General features: G+C 39.4%; 2 protein-coding genes across 2 annotated transcripts; one reads left to right on the top strand and one right to left on the bottom strand.

Moving 5' to 3' along the window:
• cpt2 (carnitine palmitoyltransferase 2) lies at positions 1-6,122 on the bottom strand. Its single transcript, XM_010864155.4, has 8 exons — positions 5,599-6,122; positions 5,173-5,253; positions 4,982-5,088; positions 3,668-3,929; positions 3,142-3,478; positions 2,623-3,033; positions 2,219-2,513; positions 1-1,652 (listed from the first exon to the last, which is right to left on the bottom strand). The coding sequence occupies exons 1-8, from the start codon at positions 5,769-5,771 to the stop codon at positions 1,324-1,326; spliced, it is 1,995 nt and encodes a 664-aa protein (XP_010862457.2). The 5' UTR covers positions 5,772-6,122; the 3' UTR covers positions 1-1,323.
• A 5,847-nt stretch (positions 6,123-11,969) lies between these two features.
• scp2b (sterol carrier protein 2b) lies at positions 11,970-19,299 on the top strand. Its single transcript, XM_010864154.3, has 5 exons — positions 11,970-12,108; positions 12,589-12,688; positions 15,227-15,356; positions 15,523-15,602; positions 18,463-19,299. Exons 1-5 carry the CDS (start codon positions 12,086-12,088, stop codon positions 18,556-18,558), a joined length of 429 nt encoding a protein of 142 aa, XP_010862456.1. The 5' UTR covers positions 11,970-12,085; the 3' UTR covers positions 18,559-19,299.
• Positions 19,300-23,393: the final 4,094 nt, after the last annotated feature.

The raw sequence follows: 23,393 nt of genomic DNA, 5'->3' as shown, positions 1-23,393 counted from the left end.
TTCCAATCTTGCCAAAATGTACATTTATTCATCATTCCACAGTTAAACACATTTTCCATTAAACTACCGTAGTAAATATGTTAAACTACCAGTGAACATTCCATAAGGCACAAAATTAGTCTGCCCCTTAATAGCATGGATCAGAGATATCGCTTTAAATTATTTCACATTTTAAAGCAAAATGGAGAATGGACATTTGTTTTATAGAATCATGTGATAAGGGGTTGTTACACTGCAAGACATTTTCAAGAATGAAGTTGTACTCTCAATATTATCAGTAGATAATACAGTATTACTAGAACAGATTCATATCAAAGGGTCATTCATTCAGAAGCACTGACCTCCAAATTTTAAGTATATGATAAAAACATTGCAGTGCTAGTTATAAAGGGAAGAAACTGACTCAAACTATTCTTTCATGGCCAAACAAGTGTATTTGACTGGTATGTCCTTAGCCTTTTAGAACTTTCTGCATCTGATCAGGACAGTCAATTATATACCTAACAGTATAGGAGTATGTCCTCCAATGAACCAATATCCCCTTATTAACTCATATTAGTACTTGCAACCCACACATTAAGCCTGGGTAAAAGTGTCTTTAAATGCAGTAATTCCCTTCAATGTACTATACTAGAGCAGTGTTTCTCAATCCTGGTCCTTGGGACCCACGTTTTTCAAATGTTACTTACACACTTGATTGATGTAATCAACCTATCATCAAGTCTTTCATTTGGTTCAGATGTATGAGTGCTAGGGCAAAAACAAAAACAGATCTTTGGGTCCCAAGGACCAGGATTGGAAAAGACTGTACTAGAGGTATTCAACTCTGGAACTCCAAGCCAGTTCCACACCATTTTTTCATTGCAACCCTCTAATCAGGGACTTATTTAGACCTGTGACACCAGGTGGGTGTAGTTAATTATGAGGTAGAACAGAAAACCAGCAGGCTTCAGACATTGCAGGAGAAGAGTTGGATACCCCTGTACTATCCAATGGCAAATCTCAAAATCCACTTAAGCAGTCTTTCCCAATCCTGGTCTTCAGGACCCAAAAGGGGTGCACCTTTTTGTTTTAGCCCTATCACACACACATCTGATCCAAATGTAAGACTCGATGATAGGTTGATTACATCAATCAAGTGTGTAAGTGGTAAGGTAACATTTGAAACAAGCGTGTGAGTGCTAGGGCAAAACCAAAAACGTGCACTCCTTTGGGTCCCCAGGACCAGGATTGGGAAACACTGCAACTACAGACACATTTTCACTTGATGTGAACAGTTGGCTCTGTGACATTCAAAATTCAAAAAGTCAGATGGACTTTTCTTTAGCCGAGAGGCTTTCCTTCCAGAACGGAGAAAATATCATCCAGAGACTTCTGAACACACTGCAGAAACTGGTGAACATTACGCTCCGGGTAACTGGAGACATTACATCCCATCCAGTCATCGTGAACGCCATAACCCACGCCAAAGCCATCGGGCACCACAGGGGCAAAGCCTCCCAGGCTGACAGCAGGGCTGGTGAGGGTGCTGGTGGACAGGATGTTGTGGTTGATGGCTGCGTAGGCTGGGTCCTGGTATAAGTTGGGTAAGGCCTGGCCCTTGGAGTTGGCTAGGTACTTCATGGCAAACAGGTGGCGATCAAAACCTTGGCCTGGTGATGACAAAGCATAGAAACAGGGATCACATGTAAATGTCATTCGTATATTTGGAATACAATCTATATTTTTCCCGGCACAACGTTGTATTGATATGCTAACACCACGATCAACTTTCTTTATTAACAGGGACTAAAATGATCACCCTCCTCCTATGAATTGTGTGTAGATTTTGGCATTGACAGGTAGAGTGCTCATTTCACCAGCTATGCTGGTGGGTGGTCACACAGGGCTCTACACAGTGCAAGCGTTTCACTCCCTTTTATGGGACATGCTCTGAAGTGTGAGTACATACAAGTTGTAGTACTTATACCACAAGAAAGATCTGTATAGCGAAAGTACTTCTGACTTTTAGTCACAGCACAACAGCAATGGAGTGGTGCATAAATACCTTCTGGAATACTTGCATAGTTGAATGTTTTATTTTCTTATTGGCTGCTATTTGTCCCTGGCTACCGCTACTATGTTGGGGTTTCATTTATTTATCACATACCTGTATATTCATGGTGTATCAACTTAACCTCTTAGTCAATCGAACATCTGTAGAAAAGTGTGTACTCACCCATGGCTGCTTCTTTGGTGAGCTGTCCGTGATATTTTGAGCATTCGCTCAGCATGCCGATCAGCTGATCAATAGTGTGTTTTCCTGGCTGCTGCACGAAGGCCTGGGCACATCTCTTTGTGTGTACGGTAGCAGGCCGGATGGTCTCAGTACGCCCGTGTTTAAAGGCTGCAGTGCTACAGGACTCGTAGGTGGCCACGGTCTGTCCATACTGCCTAAGGAAGCCCATCTGGAACGCCAGCTGAGCGATGGCATCCGGACTCAGCTTCTTCTTCTTCAGCTGTTCTTTCCCACCCTTAGATCCATAGATACATCATTATTTTATCTGAGTGCAAAATGGCTGCTACATAAACTCGCCACAATAGCCAGTTTCAGTGCTACAACAAACAAAAGCGACCGTCTACCTTCATGAACTGCATGGAGCCGATTGTGAGCTTAGAAACGGCAGCGTGGAAGTTCTCTTTGGCCTTGGTGATACCGTCCTCCAGCTCGGCGTCTAGGCTGAACTGGAGTCTCCTCACTGCCGAGGCGGAGTCCACAGACGCCGGCTGGGAGCCAGGGTGCACCAGCGGATTCTCTGTGGTGTCCCTGAACACCTCGTTCTGGAAGCGGAGGACCGCCACGCCGTCGCCCCACGAATGCTCGAAGTTAATGGCGCTGTTTCCGCACTTGGTCATGATGATACTGAAGGACTTGTCGTACCAGCGGTTGGCGCCGTCTCCGTACAGCATGTTGTGGGAGACATGGATGTGGTCCTTCATGCTCTCATCATCCAGGCACAGACAGAAGAGGGCACTATCTACCAGACCCAATACCTGAATTGAATTATAGATTTTTTTTATTTAAACTTTTAAAATTTTTTATTTAAACTTGGGTATTTGTTCTTGGAGGATGTCACTTTCAATAGATAAGAAAATATTCACCTCTCCATTCCCAGCGGCCAAGAGTTTTTCCCTCAGCTTGGCCCATGTGTCCCTGTTCTCACTGGTCAGCAGTCCCAGGGGGTGAGCTGGGGCCGGGGTGGGGTCCGACAGGATATGCTTTAGGTGGGCCTGGATCTCGTCTGGCTTTACCAGGTTACCATTGCGGTCCACCACGTCAAACACATACATGTGGCCTTGTCTCATCACTAGAAGGTGCCTCCCTTTTGCATCTGTGAAGAGTTCATCCTTCCCTTGCTTGGGGATGCGTGTAGCATTGAACAGGCGAAAGTACTGAGACATATCCAGAGGGTAGGCGTTTACCAAGTAGGCTCCATACCTATGAATTAAAGAGATTCAAGTACCTCTAGTTAATTTTTTTTTTTTTTAAGTTGTTGATTTTGATAAGTTATTTTCTGCACCCCCTTCTCATCTTAAAGCTTGTCTAGTAATTGATCGTTCAAATTACTGCAATCTAACAGATGAGGGCACAATGCATCATCCCTATTTTGTGAGATCTTTTCATTACCAGGAAAGGGACGAGGGGACCCAGCGGATGATTTTCTTAAAGCTATCCGTGTCGCTCTTAGCTGGGTTCAGGTGGAAAACCTCAGGTTCTAGGTGTCCAGCACGGAGCGTCTTCATGAATCGCACAGCAGAGGCTACCATGTTGGTGGCACGCACAAGCTGGTCATTGTACTCCGTCTTGGGGTCGGGGTTAAAGGACATGAAGGGGTTGAAGTTCAACACTATAGACTCCCGCGCTGAGAGGTACATGTCAAACCATGGGGCTAGAAACATGAAAAGACTAGTCAGAGTATTTTTATTATTTTATTTAATCAGGCAAATCATTAATAAATTGATATTTACAATGACGGCCTGGATTATGTTACTTGAGGGAAAAGGGGCTGTATGATAAAAAGTAAAACATTTTCATCTAATTACTGCAGAGTAGCAGTCATAGAAAATAAATATGGGAGCAACTTAGCCTTTTTCTACTAAGATATCTGTTCTAGATTATAACGTGGCAAAGCACCATCATACCATGAAGAAATATAGATATTAATTTATCTACAGACACACCATTTCTGGTTTAGCAATTATTTATTTTTTAAAGCCTCACGTTAAAAAAATAATCAAAATGTAAACAATAGGAATGGGTGCTGTATTTCTAAAAAAGAAATCAAACAAGACATGCATAAAACACAGAAATAAAAAAAATAAAAAAAACAACAGACATTGCACCCCCAACCACCTCTTGAAGACACCCAAGCCAAAAAGTGAGGACAAGTACAAGTACCTTTCATCTCCAAAATTGAGAGCAATTAAATCTGATATGACACCCCGACCAAGTAGGCCCTGACTACAAGGCAAGTCAGTCATTTTCAGTTACTAATCCCCAAACCTGGATTGTTCTGTTTAATGGCAGTGCCCTCCACGGGATCCCTGGGCTAATCCACAAGCATGATCTGAACCCTGGCCTTGTAATAACACAGCTAACTGTGAGGCAGTGACTACTGCTTCGCAAATCAGAGGCCCTGAGCATTTCTTACTGAGCTCTATAGTTTGCATAAATAATCCTGTGAAAATGAACTGCAGAACTGCCCGGAGTAGTAATTGAGCTGCAGTTTTAGCAGGCGTGGGAATATGTGATAAAGGTCACTGATGAACCACAAAAGGCAACTGATTATCTGTTTTCGAACTGAAAAAAAGAGGTAGAGTTTGAATTTTTTCAAGCCTGAGGTATAAGCACTGTAAAAAATAATAACAGTGACAAGTGATGCCGTTTTTACCAATGGATACAAGACATCTTGGGGTTTGGGTTAACATTGGAAAACCATACCTGAGATGTAGCTGGTGTGCTTATTCTGCTTGTCTTGCAATACCAGCTCCTCATGCAGTTGTTTTCCCACACCGTTTTCAAAGTCACGTGCCACTTTCTCTGTGGTACTGCCAACGTTATAAGGAGTGTGTTACACATTTAGTTGCAAGGATTCAACTTCAAAGCAAAGTGTCTGTATCTGGTAGACTCACCTGAACTGGTCGTCATTGAGAAGAGGCCGTTGAGCAGCCAGATACCTTCTGATTGTATCGTCCAGTTTTGGAATTGGTAGCCTGAGAAATTTTATTATTATCGAATTACATCACAACATTATAGAAATTGTATTATACGGAATTTCATTCATACATTACTTGTATGAATGGATATTTGCAAGAAACACCCCCCTCTCGAGGCCGTACCGTATTCTCCATCAAAACCTAGTGCACTTTCACCTACATTTTCTGTAGTGACGTGAGTTGTCGCCTACTAACAGAGTCATTGACTTTTCAGAAGTAAACTGAACTGCATTTGAGTATTCATTAAGTCATGTCGACTAGACGTGATATTTAAAACAATGGGTAAATTAAACAAAAACTATTCAAACGTGATAGAAAGGAAAATCATATTTATGTACTCACCTGGGTAAACTCTTCTGGTAGTGCATTGTAGGCACAATGCTTTTATGTAAATATTGTCCATCTTTGCTGCTGTAGTTTCGCTGGTTTGTCAGTGCTGTAGCTGTACTTTTCAGATGCTTCAGATTCCCAGATTTAAGAGTAGCATAAAACTGCATGTAGAACAAATGCGCCATAATCGGTATTTATATTGGTTCTAACTGTAGTCGTTTTTGCAGTTCTTACATAAACGTCGGAAAGGGTCGAATAGGGAGAACTGGGAGCGACCAACCTGCTTACTAAATAATTATCTAAATGGTGAAGTATCAATACACTTTGAACTGTTGTCAGCTAGCTAAGTGCTAGCATTTATTTGATGCCAAACTATTTCCTCAAGGAATGAGATCCAACTACTTCCCAGTAGGTAGATAGATATGTTCACGTTCCCCTCTGGTTACCTAATTAAGTTGAAAACATAGCCCATTCTCAAAGTATAGAAATAAATGACTAGACCGTAATTTCCGACAGCGGAAACAGAAGAGGTATTACAGGAAAATCTTAGACATAATAAAGAGTAGACGCCGCATTGGCTGCTGGGGCGCGAGAAATACGGCCGCCATCTTTGACCGGTCATACTCCTATTTGCGTAGCAGCAGAAGCAACGATGCCAGAGCACTGTGGAGCATACTCCTGCTCATATCGGCGGACTATCGAAAGCAGTGCACGGGGGATTACTTTTCACAAATAAGATTTAACATTACCGTATTATTGGTTGTATTTTGTGACTAGAATATTACCAGAGAGTTGAGAAGGAGCAAGGATCTTTGATATTACTGTACTGAAATCGTATCCATCTAGCTAGGCTATGTTTACTGCACCAGCCGGTGTTCACCCAGCGAACTGAGACTTGATAAGTCATATTATATAACACTGACTTAGATTACAACTGACTCAAGAATGCTATTGTAGAAATAAAGCAAACATTACTGGTATAACATTGGCCAGCTAATTATATATGTATCTAAATAAAAGACGGTATTATCATTGTTGGGCAGTACTAGCTTAGCTAGTAACTTAGTATTTTGGTGGTAGCTTCACTATTTCCAGAATCAAGTAACTTTTCAGTAGTAGTAACTCCTTTATTTACCAAGTAGCTTGGCCACACAAGCTACTTTTCTTGTCATGTGAAATTAGCACAACTTAAAGTAGCTTCCTATGTAATGAACTAGCCTACTGCTGTGTTTGTTTTACTTAGCTTGCTACATTTGACTGGGTGGTAGCTTTTGTGTAGTGAAGCTTTATTCATGACAGAGTAACTAATAGCTTAGCTCACTGCAATTTCCAAGTAACTTGCCCAACACTGTGTATTATTCACGTGTAATTCACCCTAACAAAAGTAAGTTACCTCTCATGTCTCATACCCACCCCACTTAAAATAAAGGCAACAGAACATCTGATAGTAGAATGGTTTTCAAACAAGCTTATTATTTAGTTCAGCGGTATGTGCTCACCTACAGGTTCAGCCAAGATCACTTGGAGCTCCTATTTATTTCAATCAGAGCGTCAGGTAGGGTTGGTGTTCTTTTAATAACAATTTTGAAAATATACCTAATGAATATCTTTATGTCTTGTGAGTAATGTATGTATTGGGTGCCTGTTTTCCATATAAGGAGGCTGGAATAACAATCCATCGGCACTTCCAGGCCATCTTCCGCCGCCTGATGATTCGGTGTGGTGTCTCACCTGTGTAAAGCACTATATAAATATAATGTATTTTTTAAAATTATTATTTTAATAAGGTGCTGAGTGCTGCAGAGAGGGTGATCCGCCAAGCTTCACCAATGCCAGCTCCTAAGGTGTCGACAGTCACAGACATCGTCCGGGAGGAGATTGGAACGGAGGATGTTTTTCTGCTTGGGGAACACATTGAGGAGACTTAGTTTGGCATCGACAACTATCATTCTGACTTGTTGTCATTGGTTGTGTCTGTGTTTCTCAAAATAAGGCTGCACCACATTACCAAACTCACCTCTCTTGAACTGCAGAAAGGGAGCACGAGGAAGAACTGTCCTCTTTCAGGGGTTTTAGAGCGTGTGCATGTGTGTGGTTCCACGACAATTCAAGACTTTAATCCTAAATTCCAGCATCCCAAAACTAATTATAAGCTTTATATCTGTACTTTAACCTTACTCATCACACATAGTATCTTTATGTCATATCTGTCATAATTCTGACAAGATTAACACTGAAACTGAAAGCAATGGCTTAAAACTGCCTGAAAACAGTGGTCTGTCACACTGCTGTAAGTGTTGGTGGGTCTGTAAATACCTCTGTTTGTTTGTGTTTCATGAACTCTAGCCTCATGGTGTGTGTCTCCAGGAATCCAAATGTTGGTCTCCTTTGCCTTACACTGGGTTTGTGAACTAGTGTATAATGAAGTTTATCTTTACATTATGTCCTTGTGATTGTCTTAGCCCTGATCTCTTTCCCTCTGGGTTCTGAAAAGCACTTGTAACTGTGTTTTGAAAATTGCTACATTAATTAAGTTTGCAGACTTTTCAAGGGAGTTTCAACAAAGTAAATGTGCAGTTTAAATAAAAACTCACTTTTCATTTCATCCTGCTATTTTAGACTGGGACCCATGTGTGTATGTTGGGATGGGGGCTGTGAAATGAGAGAGAGAGAAATATATATTTCTGACTTTACTGCCACTATTTACACATTAGGTGTTTCAATCAGAATGATAGTCAACTGGAAATGTTCCTGTTTTTCTCCCTTTTTGGGGATCATGTTCACAGTTTTGATGAATATAAAACTATGAATATTAAAATACACCGAACCATGTGTCCTGTATCATAGCTACATGTATGACCTTTGCAGCAAAAAAACCCGCGTGAAAATCAGTAAGGTATTCACTGAGGTATGATTAATTAAATGCGCTGACAGCTCGTTTCACCTGCCAATACAGATTACATTGAGTGGAGTGGCGGACCGGTCCAAGATGGCGGTCCCACGGCTCGTCAGCGCCAGTAGGCAGTAGCGGTCGATGCGGCGTCTACTCTTTATTATGTCTATGAGGAAAATCACATATTGTGGTGCGTCAGCTTTTGGGAACTGAGGAACAATTAACCTCCGTTGAACAGGTTCCTAGAGCTTCACGTCTCAGTTTACCTTTACGCTAATTAGACAAAGTAATATAAATGATAGAATAATGTATACATTATTAATGGACACGACATAATATGTTAGTGACCTTGGTAAAGCACCCCCCCCCCCCATTAAATATACCTATTTGGAGCATAGGGTAGTGTGTGTCTAGATGGGGCCACAAAAGGTAGCAGGTTCTTGACCTTGCCCTGCCAAACACCACTGGTGCTATGCATTGTGGCAGATTTACTAGGAATATATTTCTCTCTTTAACATTAAAAGGATATCGACCCTGCTTTACCCTAATCTGATATAACAAAAAACAACAGCTAGAAAATGTTTTGATATTTTGAAATGAATTCCTAGCTCATTAAGTGTAATACTTTTCCAGAGGAGGGCAACGTCTATGTCATTGGAATCTGGAGGAATCGATTTGGCCCATAGAGATGTAGAGCTCTCCTTTTCATGTGCAACGGTTGTCCTTGTGCTGTTTACTTGTTCCTCCCCATTTCCATCAAACCAAACACATTATACATTATCCTGCTGCTAATTCCAAGACTGTAGCAATGTGTGGATGGGATAAGTCATTGGCATATTGAATCATATTGCGTTCCATTGTTTAAATTGTCATTGGCTATTACTAAAAATATTATGTTTATCTGAATTCCTTCATCTTTATGCATATTTGCCCTCTTCATCTGCAATATTTAAAGGTAATTGTTTAAGCTTCTTTTGGGGAGATGGGAAACGTCACACCGTATGTTCATTGATTTTGTAGCCACCGGCTGAAGCGTTATAACAACACAAATGTGATTGGTCAACCGTCTTCTGGTCGAGAGCGTTGTATGTATAAAATCCCCACAAAACCATTCATATCTAGGGTTGTACTTTCTTCCATTCATTGACAATTTTTACCAGCTTTTTACAATATCTTAGAGTGAGTTTATCTAGATTCCTAACTGTTACATATGGTAGTCAGCTGGGTTTATAATTGTTTGTAAATGGCTTTAAGCCAGTGTTCTTCTCACATTTTCAGACAGGGACCACTGGTCAAGATCAAATATTTATATTTTTTTATTTTTTATTAACATATTTGCAGAACATTAACAAAGAGGCATTCATACTTTAAAATCTACAAACAACCTGAGCTTACATACAATTATTACATCACAATATTTAATACCATTCCCATCAGTAGGTTAAGTACAATGAAGACAAAAAATATATATTAAAAAAATATATATATATAAACAAACAATAGAATAAACAAAGTAGGGGAGTAGGTAGTTATTCAAATTATAAAACCAAAGTCTTCCAATAAGGAGTACAAATACACTGCTTTCAGACTTTTCATCCTTTTCACTGTCTCTAAATATACTTGGAATTCCTCCTTGAAAGTCAATAACCGTGGAGGGATTTTGAAAAATGTACATTTGTGTATAGAAAATTTCAACAGAAGCTACACGTTATTTATTACAAAGGATACATTTTTATCCTCAATAAATAGGCCAAACTTAACAAATTCCCACGACAGTATCAGCCTTACAGGTATTTTTTGTTGCAACCTGCTCAACGCATCATTCCAGAATTTGGTTACCAAATTGCACTGAAAAAATAAGTGTTCAACCGTTTCTATCTCTGCCTTGCATATTTGACATAAATTTGAATCTCCAACATTAAATCTTGCTCTTAAAAATTCTTTTGATGGATATATATGATTCAGAATTTTAAAGTGCACCTCTTTACATTTAGGATTAATGGGAAATGAAAGAAACTCAGTCCTAATTTTACACACTTCTTTCTTCTCATAATGGCGAAAAATATAATTTCTCAATACCGGTCCTGGGAAGCATTGCTGTACTAAACAGTCTCTTAAAAATTTGTTAGAAAATGTTCTGTCAACAAAGCTTTAACTTAAGTGCTATGGGAATTTGCTGTTCATTTCTTAAAAAAGAGAAGTGTCGTCAGCAAATTGACTGACAATTAAATTATTACCTTCAAAATCAATGCCAGATATAGTTCCCATTTTGAGGAAAATAGACAACATTTCTGCTACCATTATAAATAATAAAGGTGAACATCCACATCCTTGCCTGATGCCTCTTCTAACCTCAAATCTAGGACATGGGTCAAGATCAAAGTGAAGGCTGCCAAAAGGTCCGCACTGACGGCAACACCATGCTGCCAGCATCCCACAGGCCTTGCATTGAAGAAAACTCCTTGAAGTTATATTGCTGCCACCTAGTGGTCGCAATGAAAGTAACTTTAGCGTACCATTCTTTAGAACACAGGAGTCAGAACAATTTCACAGAGAGGCTAGTGTGTGGTGTTTTTGTTTTTTCCTTTCAATTTGTATCTAATGATGACCAAGACAACCCGTTTAGGGCACATCTTAACTAATCAGTGACCAAATTAACCAAACACGTACAAGGCAAGAACGAAAACCTGCAGACATATGGCCCACCGTGTAACCAGTTTTGACACCTGTTACAGCTTCTTAACAAAATGTGCAATCCATGAACAAGGTCAGTCAAGAGTCAATAAATCGGTATAAGAACATGCATTATGACTGAAGATGTGTAGGGTCTCCGAGTGATGTAGTGGTCTGTCACTTCCTTTCAATACTGCTGCATCACTGCGTCAAACAGTTTGAGTCCCGAACGCAGGATAAGGATTCCTTAGCTAGTGTGATAAACACTGGGTCAAAAAACTATGCTGGCTGACTCTGAAGTCGATATTACGAAAGTGGATGGAAGAAAAATTGAACATTATCAAAATATAACAAATAATAAATAAAATATTGAACACTGATATTTGAATAGTCACCCATAATGAAAAATAATCTACATTACATAAACAAAGGTGTTATTTAATCACAGTGAAGGGCTACAATTTAGGGTGAATAAATAGATAATCAGCCTGGCTGACACCTGACTCGAAGTTCTCATGCAGTCCTAGATTTAGGCCACTGGTTGTTCAAGTGGCGCTATCAATCCAAAACGGGTTCCAGAAAGGGTATCATCGGGTATGACTGTTATTGTATTTATAGATTATGCAGATATAAACAACATATAACACATCCAGCCTATGGAGGTTTCAAAAAAGTATGTACAAAATAATTTTGTGAATCACAAATGTCCCAGACTGCACCTTTTAGGTCCTCTCCGGTCCTCTCCATGCACTGTCAAAGTTAGTAGAATGCCGCATTGTCGATCAAATCATCTTCCTTTCCGCTATCTATATTTTGGGTCTTGCGGAGCAGCAGGAATAAGGAATTCCGACTGGGTACAAAGTTGCCTCACAAATACAGCAGCAGACACGAGCTGCACCTGTGTTTTTGGAAATAGTTGTTTCACCTTACAAAATGCGTGAATCACAGGCTGAAAGGTGAGACGTATTTGGGGTTAGTAACACTGTCACAACCCTTTGGTTGTCCTTCGGTCCATCGCATTATGCATCTGTCGGTAAGCTAGATAGCCAACATAGCTAGCTAGGTAGCTCAGAATAAAATAGTCCGCTGTTAGCTTGCGGTTTTACAAGGAGAACACATCAGAAAAACCTTTCCTTTGCGCCTTAGGTTTAGAGGTAACCTGTGTAAATAACCCGTTAATGACACTGGGGTTTTACAACATGACATGGATTCCAGGATATGATAATAAGTTAGTCATAAATTATTTATGCAATTACGTTTTCAACCCCTAAAAAAGAGCTACAAAAGCAAAAAGAGATCCAAATTAATAAAACGAATTGCCTCAATATACAATATGCATACAGTTATGTATCACAGATCTCTTGTCACGCTGTCTATTGTGTTCTCTCTCCCCCTCTCTATCTCACTTTCCTTTCCTGTCATTATTTCGTCTCTAGCTTCAAGAGGATCCAGGCAGTTAACACCAATGCAGAGGGTAGCCTGAGTGGGTTCAAAGCCCATGCAGTCTTCCAGGAGATCAACAAGAAGCTGGAGGAGGTACATTCCTTAAATTCTGCGTTCGCTTTAAAATAGTAAAAACTGGAACGCAGGCCATTGGAATATGGCAAATTATTAGGTTAGCCGATTATGCTACAAACCATCATCTGGTTTTCACACAAATATTTATATTTTTTTCTGACCCTTCACCTCTAACATTAGTATATTGTGACCTTGGATTATTCCCTCCACTGCCATTTAACTAGGGCTATTCATGTGGATGATACTGTATTACATGAAGGAGAAACTATTTATATTCCATTTAGTTGGCAGCACAAGTGGAACAATTCCCAGCAAATGTCATTTCTAAATGTCATGTTATGTTGTTGAATCAGTCAGATAAATGGTGGTGCACTCTAAAGTTGTGTTCCTTGGCAGCTGATCTCATCCTTTTCTATAAACATCCCAAACTGGACGATGAACATCTCTTTGTGCCACTAGCCAGATTTCCATTCATCTGTGTTCATTCCAAAAAACATAAAACATTTACAATGACAATAGCAGAAGTAGGAGACATCTTCTAAAGATTGATTACTTTCTCATTGCTTCAACAGGTGTGGATTTGATTTTTTCTGTTTCTTTTGTGCAATAAATGATGATAGAAACAGTGTTTAATCATCTATTTATTAAACACTGTTTCTATCATCATTTATTGCACTAAAGAAACAGAAAAAAAAAACATAAAACATTTACAATGACAGTAGCAGAAATAGGAGACATCTTCTAAAGATTGATTACATGCTCATTGCTTCAACAGGTGTGGGTTAGATTTTTTTCTATGTTTCTTTAGTGCAATACATGATGATATAAACACTTTTTAATAAATAGATGATTCATTTAGAATCAGCTAACACTTTATTTTGAGAGTTGCCTGTAGGAGCTCTACAGATTATCGACTGACTATCAGTAACATTTCAACTATCTAATAACCCTTACCCTATCCTTAACCTTTATCTTAACCCTAACCCTTACCTTAATCCTTACTCTAAACCTAACCCTAACCTTAGCAAGCAGTTGCCTATCAACAGATATGGAAATTGGGACTCTGAAAATAAATTGTAACCCAGCATCATTTAACTCATATACAGGGCAAGTGATGTTCAATTCTAAATGCCTACAGCTTGCAATATCTATTTATTTAACAGTATTTGTATCTGTGGACAACATAGATCCTCTTAACTTTCAAGAATTGCAATTTGAAGTTCACCATCAAATTATTTCCAATCTCTCTAGGGCTACTTTGTTGTGTCTACACTGGCGGCCCAATTCTATGCTGATATGATTAGTACAAATACCACTGTGTGCAAAAAAAACCTCCCTGTGTGAACGAAGACCAGGAGTGTATGTTACAACAAGGCAATGCTCGACCAGCACATCAGAAATATTAGAATATTAATATTATTGTATTCTATCAATGCTGTCTTTTGTGGGCTTCCAGGCCTATACACTTGATTCAAAGAGATTGAAGGAGAACACACAACACCCTAGGCAAACAAGCTGATCAGGGTGTACAGGCTGGGCAGGGCATGCCCGCTCCTGTTTCTTCATTAACAGTAGAAGACAAGCACATGTAAGAACTGTTTTATTACCCTGCATTGGAACTCATATTAGTTATAGAAATTATTCTACATGACTAAATATCATCACATTAGATTACCTATCTGAACTGCTTAGGGACATCATCTTAGGAAGACAGGCCTGGGATCAGTATAAAAATATTTCAAAGACCCTGCTCTTACTCAGTGAGATACGTGAGACCACCAGTCCCATTTATATTTAAAAAACAAAAAAAATCTTATTCTGTAGCCATGTGGCAAAATGTTTTATGGTCTGTGGAAACTAACATGGAACTTGATGCCTATAATGTTTGGAGCAAACCCAACACATCACCCACAGAACACCTTCTCTACTTTGAAGAATGGTTGCGTCAGCATCATGTTATGGGGATGTTAATGTAATAAATAGAGCACTTCCCAATCCCGATTCGAAGGAAAAGTGAATAGAGCCGCATCCAAAGAAAATCCTTGTAGGAAGCCTGTTACGCTCTGCAAGAAATCTGAAACTGGAACAGGAGTTTACCTTTCCCAAAATCCCAAATCACACAGCCAAAGCAACAGTGGAGTGGGAATAAAACAATGAATGTGTTTGAGTGGCACAGTGAAGGCCTCAACCTAAATCCAACAGATAATTGTAGGCATGACTTGAAGATTCCTGGCACTCCCCAAATAATTGACATAGCTTAACAGTTTTGTAAAGCTTATTGGTAAATGTTTGCCAAATATAGGTGTGCAAAGTTAGAAGACCCCTATCTCAACAGAGTCATTACTGCCAAAAGGGCAATCCTTAAGTGCTTGAAACTCTGAGGCCCTGCAACAACAGTATGTGAAAACTTCAAGGGGTTGTTGGCATTCTATAGAGATTCTATATTCTTTGCCTTCTCTGTACTTTTCTTTCTATCTTCTTTGGACATGACATAAAAAAAAGAAGCTTTTTATAACCGTACTGATGAGTAATGTATGCTACCATATCTCTTGATAGGATGGGGAGGCATTTGTGAAGAAGATCGGAGGGGTGTTTGCTTTTAAAGTGAAGGATGGACCTAATGGTCAGGAAGCGACTTGGATAGTGGATGTAAAGAATGGCCGAGGTTGTGTTCACAATGACACCGGTAAGATTAACAAGGGCTGAATGACAGGCTTGGTCCTCATTCACAGTGAGAATATGTGAAAAGCTGTATTAATAAGAATTGATAATAATAGTTTTATTTTCATGTTTGATTTTTGTAGTCCCTTGTATTGAATTCTGCCCTTCTTCTCCTGTTTGTTTGCTACTAGAAAAGAAAGCCGACTGCACTATTTCCATGTCAGATCAAGACCTGCTCTCCTTGATGACGGGGAAAATGAACCCACAGACAGTAAGTATTGCTTGAAACATCCCAGGATTACAATGGGCTCCATGATTGTGAACTAGAAGACATTTGGAACCTCCAAGACTCTTCTTAGAGCTTGCTGTCCCGTCAGACTGAGTAACCGGGTAAGAAGGGCCTTAGTGAGGTAGCACTTCAACTCTCCATGAAGTATGGTAAGGTGACTAGATGGAAGTCCCTCCTGAGTTAAAGACTTATGAAATGCTGCCTGAAGAACAAAGTACTGAATACAGCGTCTGAATATTTGTGTACATGGGACTTTTTTCCAAATGCATTTCTAAGAATGTATTTGCACTTTTTCCATTATGGGTTAATGTGTGTAGCTTATTGCAACAAAAAAAAAGTTTGTGAATGATTAGTCAGTAACACAACAAAATGAAAAGTGAAGGGGTCGGAGATGTTTTATTAACGAGACATTGAGGTTCAAACCTGAACCAAAAGACCAACTGCCAAGGCTGGGTGAGGTGACCAGAAAGAACTCTTCACTCTCTTTTTAAAAAATGACCACAAATGGCCACATTTCCCATCCCATTCTCATCCAAAATTCACTAACACCGGTGATTTTGTTATTTGTCTAAGACACTGGAAACAATGCTGCTCGTTATCTAACCACTGTCTCCTGACAGAGCTATGGTTCCATTTATGTTTACGTAGTCTGTCCATGAGAGATTAGCTGTTGAGCAAAACTGGGAGACATTTGGCTATGAGAGCCGCCAGTTGAGTTAATCTGGTTTCACGTTTCTCTGTGGGTTTTAACACTCAGTGTGGTCCCGAACAAGTCCCAGTTCCTCACACACAGTCAGTCCACTTTAAGTCTTTAAACCAGGCAGGAGAACACAAAGAAAAACACAAAACGCACACAGATCAACACATAGAACACATATAAACACATACAGATGATCACATACAACACACAGAGGAAAACAGAAATCTCACACATAAATATGTACAAACCCGATTCCAAAAAAGTTGGGACACTGTACAATTAGGAATAAAAACAGAATCCAATGATGTGGAAGTTTAAAATTTCTATATTTTATTCAGAATATAACATAGATGACTTATCAAATGTTTGGGACAAGGCCATGTTTATCACTGTGTGGCATCCCCTCTTCTTTTTATAACAGACTGCAAACGTCTGGGGACTGAGGAGACAAGTTGCTCAAGTTTATGAATGGGAATGTTGTCCCATTCTTGTCTAATACAGGCTTCTAGTTGCTCAACTGTCTTAGGTCTTCTTTGTCGCACCTTCCTCTTTATGATGCGCCAAATGTTTTCTATGGGTGAAAGATCTGGACTGCAGGCTGGCCATTTCAGTACCCGGATCCTTCTTCTATGCAGCCATGACATTGTAATTGATGCAGTATGTGGTCTGGCATTGTCATGTTGGAAAATGCAAGATATTTCCTGAAAGAGATGATGTCTCGATGGGAGCATATGTTGTTCTAGAACTTGGATATAACTGTCAGCATTGATGGTGCCTTTCCAGATGTTTAGGCTGCCCATGCCACACGCACTCATGCAACCCCATACCATCAGAGATGCAGGCTTCTGAACTGAGCGCTGATAACAACTTGGGTTGTCCTTGTCCTCTTTAGTCCGGATGACATAGCGTCCCAGTTTTCCAAAATGAACTTCAAATTTTGATTCGTCTGACCACAGAACACTTTTCCACTTTGCCACAGTCAGTTAAATGATCCTTGGCCCAGAGAAAACGCCTGCGCTTCTGGATCCTGTTTAGATACGGCTTCTTTTTTGACCTATAGAGTTTTAGCCAGCAACGGCGAATGGCACGGTGGATTGTGTTCACCGACAATGTTTTCTGGAAGTATTCCTGAGCCCATGTTGTGATTTCCATTACAGTATCATTCCTGTATGTGATGCAGTGCCGTCTGAGGGCCCGAAGATCACAGGCATCCAGTATGGTTTTCAGGCCTTGACCCTTACGCACAGAGATGGTTCAAGATTCTCTGAATCTTTGGACGATATTATGCACTGTAGATGATGATAACTTCAAACTCTTAGCAATTTTTCTCTGAGAAACTCCTTTCTGATATTGCTCCACTATTTTTTTCCTCTGCCCATCTTGACTTCTGAGAGACACTGCCACTCTGAGAGGCTCTTTTTATACCCAGTCATGTTGCCAATTGACATAATAAGTTGCAAATTGGTCCTCCAGCTGTTCCTTATCTGTACACTTAATTTTTCCGGCCTCTTATTGCTACCTGTTCCAACTTTTTTGGAATGTGTAGCTCTCATGAAATCCAAAATGAGCCAATATTTGGCATGACATTACAAAATGTCTCACTTTCAGCATTCGATATGTTATCTATATTCTATTGTCAATCAAATATACGTTTATGAGATTTGTAAATTATTCCATTCCTTTTTTACTCACAATTTGTACAGTGTCCCAACTTTTTTGGAATCGGGTTTGTATGAAACACACCGATAAAAATGTGCAAAAGACTGTCTAAGCCGGAGTGTAGTGTAGGATAATGTATTTCCATTTGTTTGGTTTTTCCAACCAGAATAGTATTTTCCTATTGTGTTGACTGCGGGGTGATTTACGTCCCACTTCCCAGAATAGCAGCTGCACTTTGACGAAGAGCTGTTTGGCGAGTTGAATTGTTTGTTTCCAATATGTTTATTCTGAACCATTCCAATCAGTCATACAAATGTAATAATTTTTACCGTAGAACAAAAAAAATATTGGAGTCAATAGCAGAAAGAGTAAAAAGAAAACGGCAGCTGTATTTAAAACAATAGCAGCAGTTAAAAGCATTTGTATAATCAGTGTCTCTCCGTCTGGTTTCCGGTTCTAACGATCCTCTTTTCTAATCGTCAGGCGTTCTTCCAAGGCAAGCTGAAGATCACAGGGAACATGGGAATGGCCATGAAGCTCCAAAGTCTTCAGCTGCAGCCAGGCAAAGCCAAGCTGTGAGGTAGAACCTTGGGGTTACAGGCAGAAGTTACCTTCCTAGTACTGGTGCAGGATCAGCTCTTTTCCCAGTCCTAAACCGAACCACTAAGGGTGACAAAAACAACACTGGTTCCTGCCTGGCACTATGGGGCCACTTCTACCATTTCAGTAACAGCAGTTCCCCTCCTCCAGCTATCATGATGACAGGGTGTTCCTCTGTAGGATTAGAGGGTTATGGAGAAGAGAAGAACAAGATGGAATAATGGAGAGACTGATTTCCATCAAAACCTTTTTCACTCTGAACCTTCTTTTATTTTTCTAACATACATATTAATAATCAGAAAACTCTAGACTAGAGAGACATACCTGTAGGTGCGCTAATCGCCAACAGTCATTTCTTCCGATGTCTGACCTTTCCCCCCAATAAGTGTAATGTGGGTATTGATAATAAATGAAAAATGGACCGGGTTAATAACGTTTGGTCCCGTCTCAGAGCTGTGCTGCAGTCATTTCTCCCTATTTTGCCTTTGAGAGATGAATTAATAGAACAGTGAAGTGCCTCTCAGGTGTACAATATTTCTTGTTGACATTTTGAACAAGTGTAAAGCCATGGATTAGGTCTCATGATAACTTATTATTAATATCTCAAACGGGACTGTATGGATGGACCACTTAGTGAAACTGACTGTTTCATGTTCAATTTAACCGTGTTGTGATTGTTATTAACCCTGTTACTTTCAAATAAATACTGTTTGAAATAATGGTTGTCTTCCTCTTTAAAATTCTTTACTCGTAGATCGGCATGAAGGAGAGGGGGAGACGTGTAGACAGGGGTGAACTACCGAGGTGAAACTAGAAGATTCCAACCACTAGACCAGATTGCTAATTGCAGATTGCTGCCATTAGACCTGACTATGTCTTAGAACATGACCAATCTGTTGCACTAATCTGAGTCATTTGCACTCCTTGACAGATACTGCATGTTACTTGGTTTTTATGTTTTGGATCTGTATGATTATATGCGTCTCTTACCACCAATCACCAAGGGACCAGGGCACGTTTTGAGCCCATGTTGTGCTCCTGTTTTTCAACAGGTAAACCAGTACAAGCAGTCAAGCTGAACATGAGGAAGCCGGGATGACTCCTACTGTCTGATTCAACAACCCCCTTGTTCATAGTTCATAGCACACCCCGTCCACATACACTGGCCTAGGTACTCTAATTCAAGACAATTTGTTAGTGCTAGTTCAGTTTGTGTTTTATAGCCAATGTCTATCATCGTTGTTTGGACTGACAGTGCGGATCCTTGTTGGCAGGACAACCAAAACAAAGGCTACTAATACGTAAGTCTGGTTCCCAAATAACACATGTTAAAAAGTTTTTTCAAAAGCGCTTCAGCCCATTTTGAACAAAGGAGGAATCAGACGTGAAATTCAACAATACATCAGTAACTCATCAGTAACAGTACGTCAGTAACTCCAGCCAGTGATGGAAAACATTCCCATTTGTCATACCTCAAGTTAAACTGAAAGTCATCCAGTATATGTAATAACAAACATACTCAAGCATTGAAAGTAAATGCAATGAATAATTTCTCATTCTTTATATAGTATTAAGCCAGCCAGGTACCTGTTATTACATATTTTAGGAATTTTTAGGAATGAAGTGGAGTAAATAGTAATTAAGTAGTACTTCTAAATAATTTTGCTTGGTTACTTTACACCACTAGACCCGAACAGTTGGCTATCCACGAGAAAGAAAATATAACATTGTCTACATACATGTGGCTCTATCTTGAAGTTATGCCATCAAAAGTTTTACTAGTCACTGATGGAGGTGGTTATATTTATTTGCAGAAAGAGATCTATCAAAAACAGATGTAAAGTGTGTTGGCTTTTATACTACTTTTTTTTTTTTTTTTTTACTAATGAAACACTGTGATTACCCTTTTTTGTGTGATCTAGATAAAGCAATTGGGTGAACTGTTGGAATACTAAATATAGAAGAACTTACTGAAAAGCAAACTGGCAGTTTGGAACACAACAGCGCAAACCTCTATGCAGTGCTTGGGGAGTGCAGGGAGTAGCTTGAACAGGGTAAAATATAAAACTGACATTACATCTGATTAAGATATGCGATACAAATATTGCACTTGTCAGTTTTGTGTTTTTGATATCAAGTTGATTTACTGTGCAGTCCTACTGCATATTCATAAGCTGAACGGTCCTGGGATAAGGAATGTTCTTTAATAATGTATTTCTGATGGGTTAATGCTGACCCTGTTTTGTTGGGCAGGAGGATGCCATGTCTTAATGTTCTTTATGGTTGCATTATAATGGTACATTAATAGAGTATCTTCAGGAGGAGGAGATGTTGTTTCTGATTTGACCAGTAGGGTTTATTGTTGGAATAGCAATGTTCTGTATGTTGTAAATACAATAATATAACAATGTAGATGCAGAGTCAGTGTTTTATGTAGGAATAAAAATCAGGGAACCAACAATATTCCTTGTATTGGCCTTGTAAAATGTGTCCTTTTTGCCCAGCACAATTAAGAAAAACCCTCTGCCAATTGGGTGAAACCATAATCATAATTTCCTTTTCAGTTTGTACGGTTCAGATCCCAGTGAGAATAAGTAATTTTGTAACTCTACACAGGACTTGTTAGGCTCTGGCCTGGCTCTCTCACAAGTCACGTATGGGTCCTGCCATCCAAAGTCAGACTGCAGGGTCTCAAAACTAAGCCTCTACTGTTTAAGGACGGTCCATGTTTCTATTCTTTTTAAAGAACTCTCTAGCTGTTTAAAAAAAATCTTAAACAATAATGAACAAACATTAGGGTACAAAATACTGGACACAACTGCAAACTTTAAGAAGGCCTTTCAAGGAATTGCTCTGGGGTGTGCCCATCTAATGTCACCGGCCTCCCCCTTGCTAGCAGCAGGAGCAATGGAGAACCACTGAAGAAAGGCACACCTGTACTTGCCTGTCATTAGGATACCTGAATCAAAGGCTAACCCAAACCTTTTAGGGGCCCTAGGTGAGATTTTGTTTTGCGGAGCTCGTATTTCAACAAAACAGTTAAGATAGAATGTTGAATTTTACAGCACATTCCCTCAGTTTATTGAGAAGTGCTTTTTGATTATCATGCATTAAATTAGCTGAAAAGGAGACTTTTCCATGTCTTATCTACACATTGAATTGACGGAACTGTAACACACCTGTTCAGTGTTTTGACTGCATATTTAGGAAAATACAAATACAAAAAAACTGTTATTTTCCTTTCATTTAGGAAATGTTGTGGTAGTGTGGGATAATAATTTAGCACTTAAAAAGTCAAACATATAAGTACTCAAAAACATTTCTATATTTGCATAAACTGCAGAGAAAATTGAATTACACATGGTTGTTTATTTGCCAGTTAAATATGATGTAATTATAGCAATCATGCTCATACTGAAACAAAACTCGGTAAGTGTTATGCAAATTGGCAATTATTTGTCTAAATATTAGAAACTGATGTTTTCAATAGTGTAACCTCTAAGTGTTGTTTTCCATTCATGAAGTAGGTTTAATGGTAATCGTGGGACTCATAGACCCATTATATATTCATTGAAAATGATGGCTTTAGAAGAAAACAGTCGTTCATAGCAACAACATTCAGAATAGAAAAATCCACAAGCTTTCTATTTAACCCCAAAATGTCAGCGTTATAAAGAATAAAAGCCTCTTTTCAGCCACATCTGTCTATCCCTAAGATCAAGTTGGGGTATAGAAAGCTCACAGCGGCTTCCCCTCACAATTACCAGTACTGAATGAATTAAATAAATTAACAGGCGGTTATGTACTCTAAGCCCCATCACAGGATATATCCATGTCCAATGACAATTACTTACATACAGGTGGTGGACAAAATAACAGAAGTACCTAACACCATATTAATATCTGAGACTGTTCCACTTGACACAAAATAATATAGCAGTTTTTCTGGCTGATTCACCTGCAATTTGGGCACTAACTATTTGGTCTCTTTGGAACTTAGTTGCCTCATGTTCTTTTGAAAATTCAAATATTAAAGTAACAGACTTTTTATATAACTGACATAGGCCTGTATGTATCAGACCTCATATATAACTGACATAGGCCTGTATGTATCAGACCTCATATATAACTGACATAGGCCTGTATGTATCAGACCTCATATATAACTGACATAGGCCTGTATGTATCAGACCTCATATGTAACTGACATAGGCCTGTATGTATCAGACCTCTTATATAACTGACATAGGCCTGTATGTATCAGACCTCATATATAACTGACATAGGCCTGTATGTATCAGACCTCATATATAACTGACATAGGCCTGTATGTATCAGACCTCATATATAACTGACATAGGCCTGTATGTATCAGACCTCTTATATAACTGACATAGGCCTGTATGTATCAGACCTCATATGTAACTGACATAGGCCTGTATGTATCAGACCTCTTATATAACTGACATAGGCCTGTATGTATCAGACCTCATATATAACTGACATAGGCCTGTATGTATCATACCTCTTATATAACTGACATAGGTTCCAAGGTCTTACGCTGCTATACCATTGTGCTGGGGGATTGGGTCAGTTCTCCTTCCCCACTAAGTTCTCCTTCACTATAAATCGTTGTTGACATGAAGAATGCATTTTCTGAATTTTCCCAGTCTCCTCCTGTTTTAAACTTTAGGAGGACTTGAGGTCCTGGTCCACACCTGTGGAGTACCTGGTTTGGGGGGCCCGTTGCTGTCCCTGTCCTTATCCATCTGGTCATACTTCTGACCTAGTCTAAATATAAATAGACTCTGGAT

Source organism: Esox lucius, chromosome 8 (assembly GCF_011004845.1).
Source record: "Esox lucius isolate fEsoLuc1 chromosome 8, fEsoLuc1.pri, whole genome shotgun sequence".
NCBI classification, from domain to species: domain Eukaryota; kingdom Metazoa; phylum Chordata; class Actinopteri; order Esociformes; family Esocidae; genus Esox; species Esox lucius.
This window is presented reverse-complemented; position numbering and strand designations above follow the sequence as displayed.

What these genes read in the sequence shown, in the direction of transcription:
- cpt2 (XM_010864155.4), bottom strand. Translation starts at nt 5,771, where the DNA reads ATGGCGCATTTGTTCTACATGCAGTTTTATGCTACTCTTAAATCTGGG. An exon ending in TACCAGAAGAGTTTACCCAG is followed by an intron (nt 5,254 to 5,598) that starts GTGAGTACATAA and finishes AAAATTTCTCAG; the next exon opens with GCTACCAATTCCAAAACTGG. An exon ending in CTCAATGACGACCAGTTCAG is followed by an intron (nt 5,089 to 5,172) that starts GTGAGTCTACCA and finishes TAACGTTGGCAG; the next exon opens with TACCACAGAGAAAGTGGCAC.
- scp2b (XM_010864154.3), top strand. Translation starts at nt 12,086, where the DNA reads ATGCGTGAATCACAGGCTGAAAG. An exon ending in CGTGAATCACAGGCTGAAAG is followed by an intron (nt 12,109 to 12,588) that starts GTGAGACGTATT and finishes TTTCGTCTCTAG; the next exon opens with CTTCAAGAGGATCCAGGCAG. An exon ending in TCAACAAGAAGCTGGAGGAG is followed by an intron (nt 12,689 to 15,226) that starts GTACATTCCTTA and finishes ATCTCTTGATAG; the next exon opens with GATGGGGAGGCATTTGTGAA.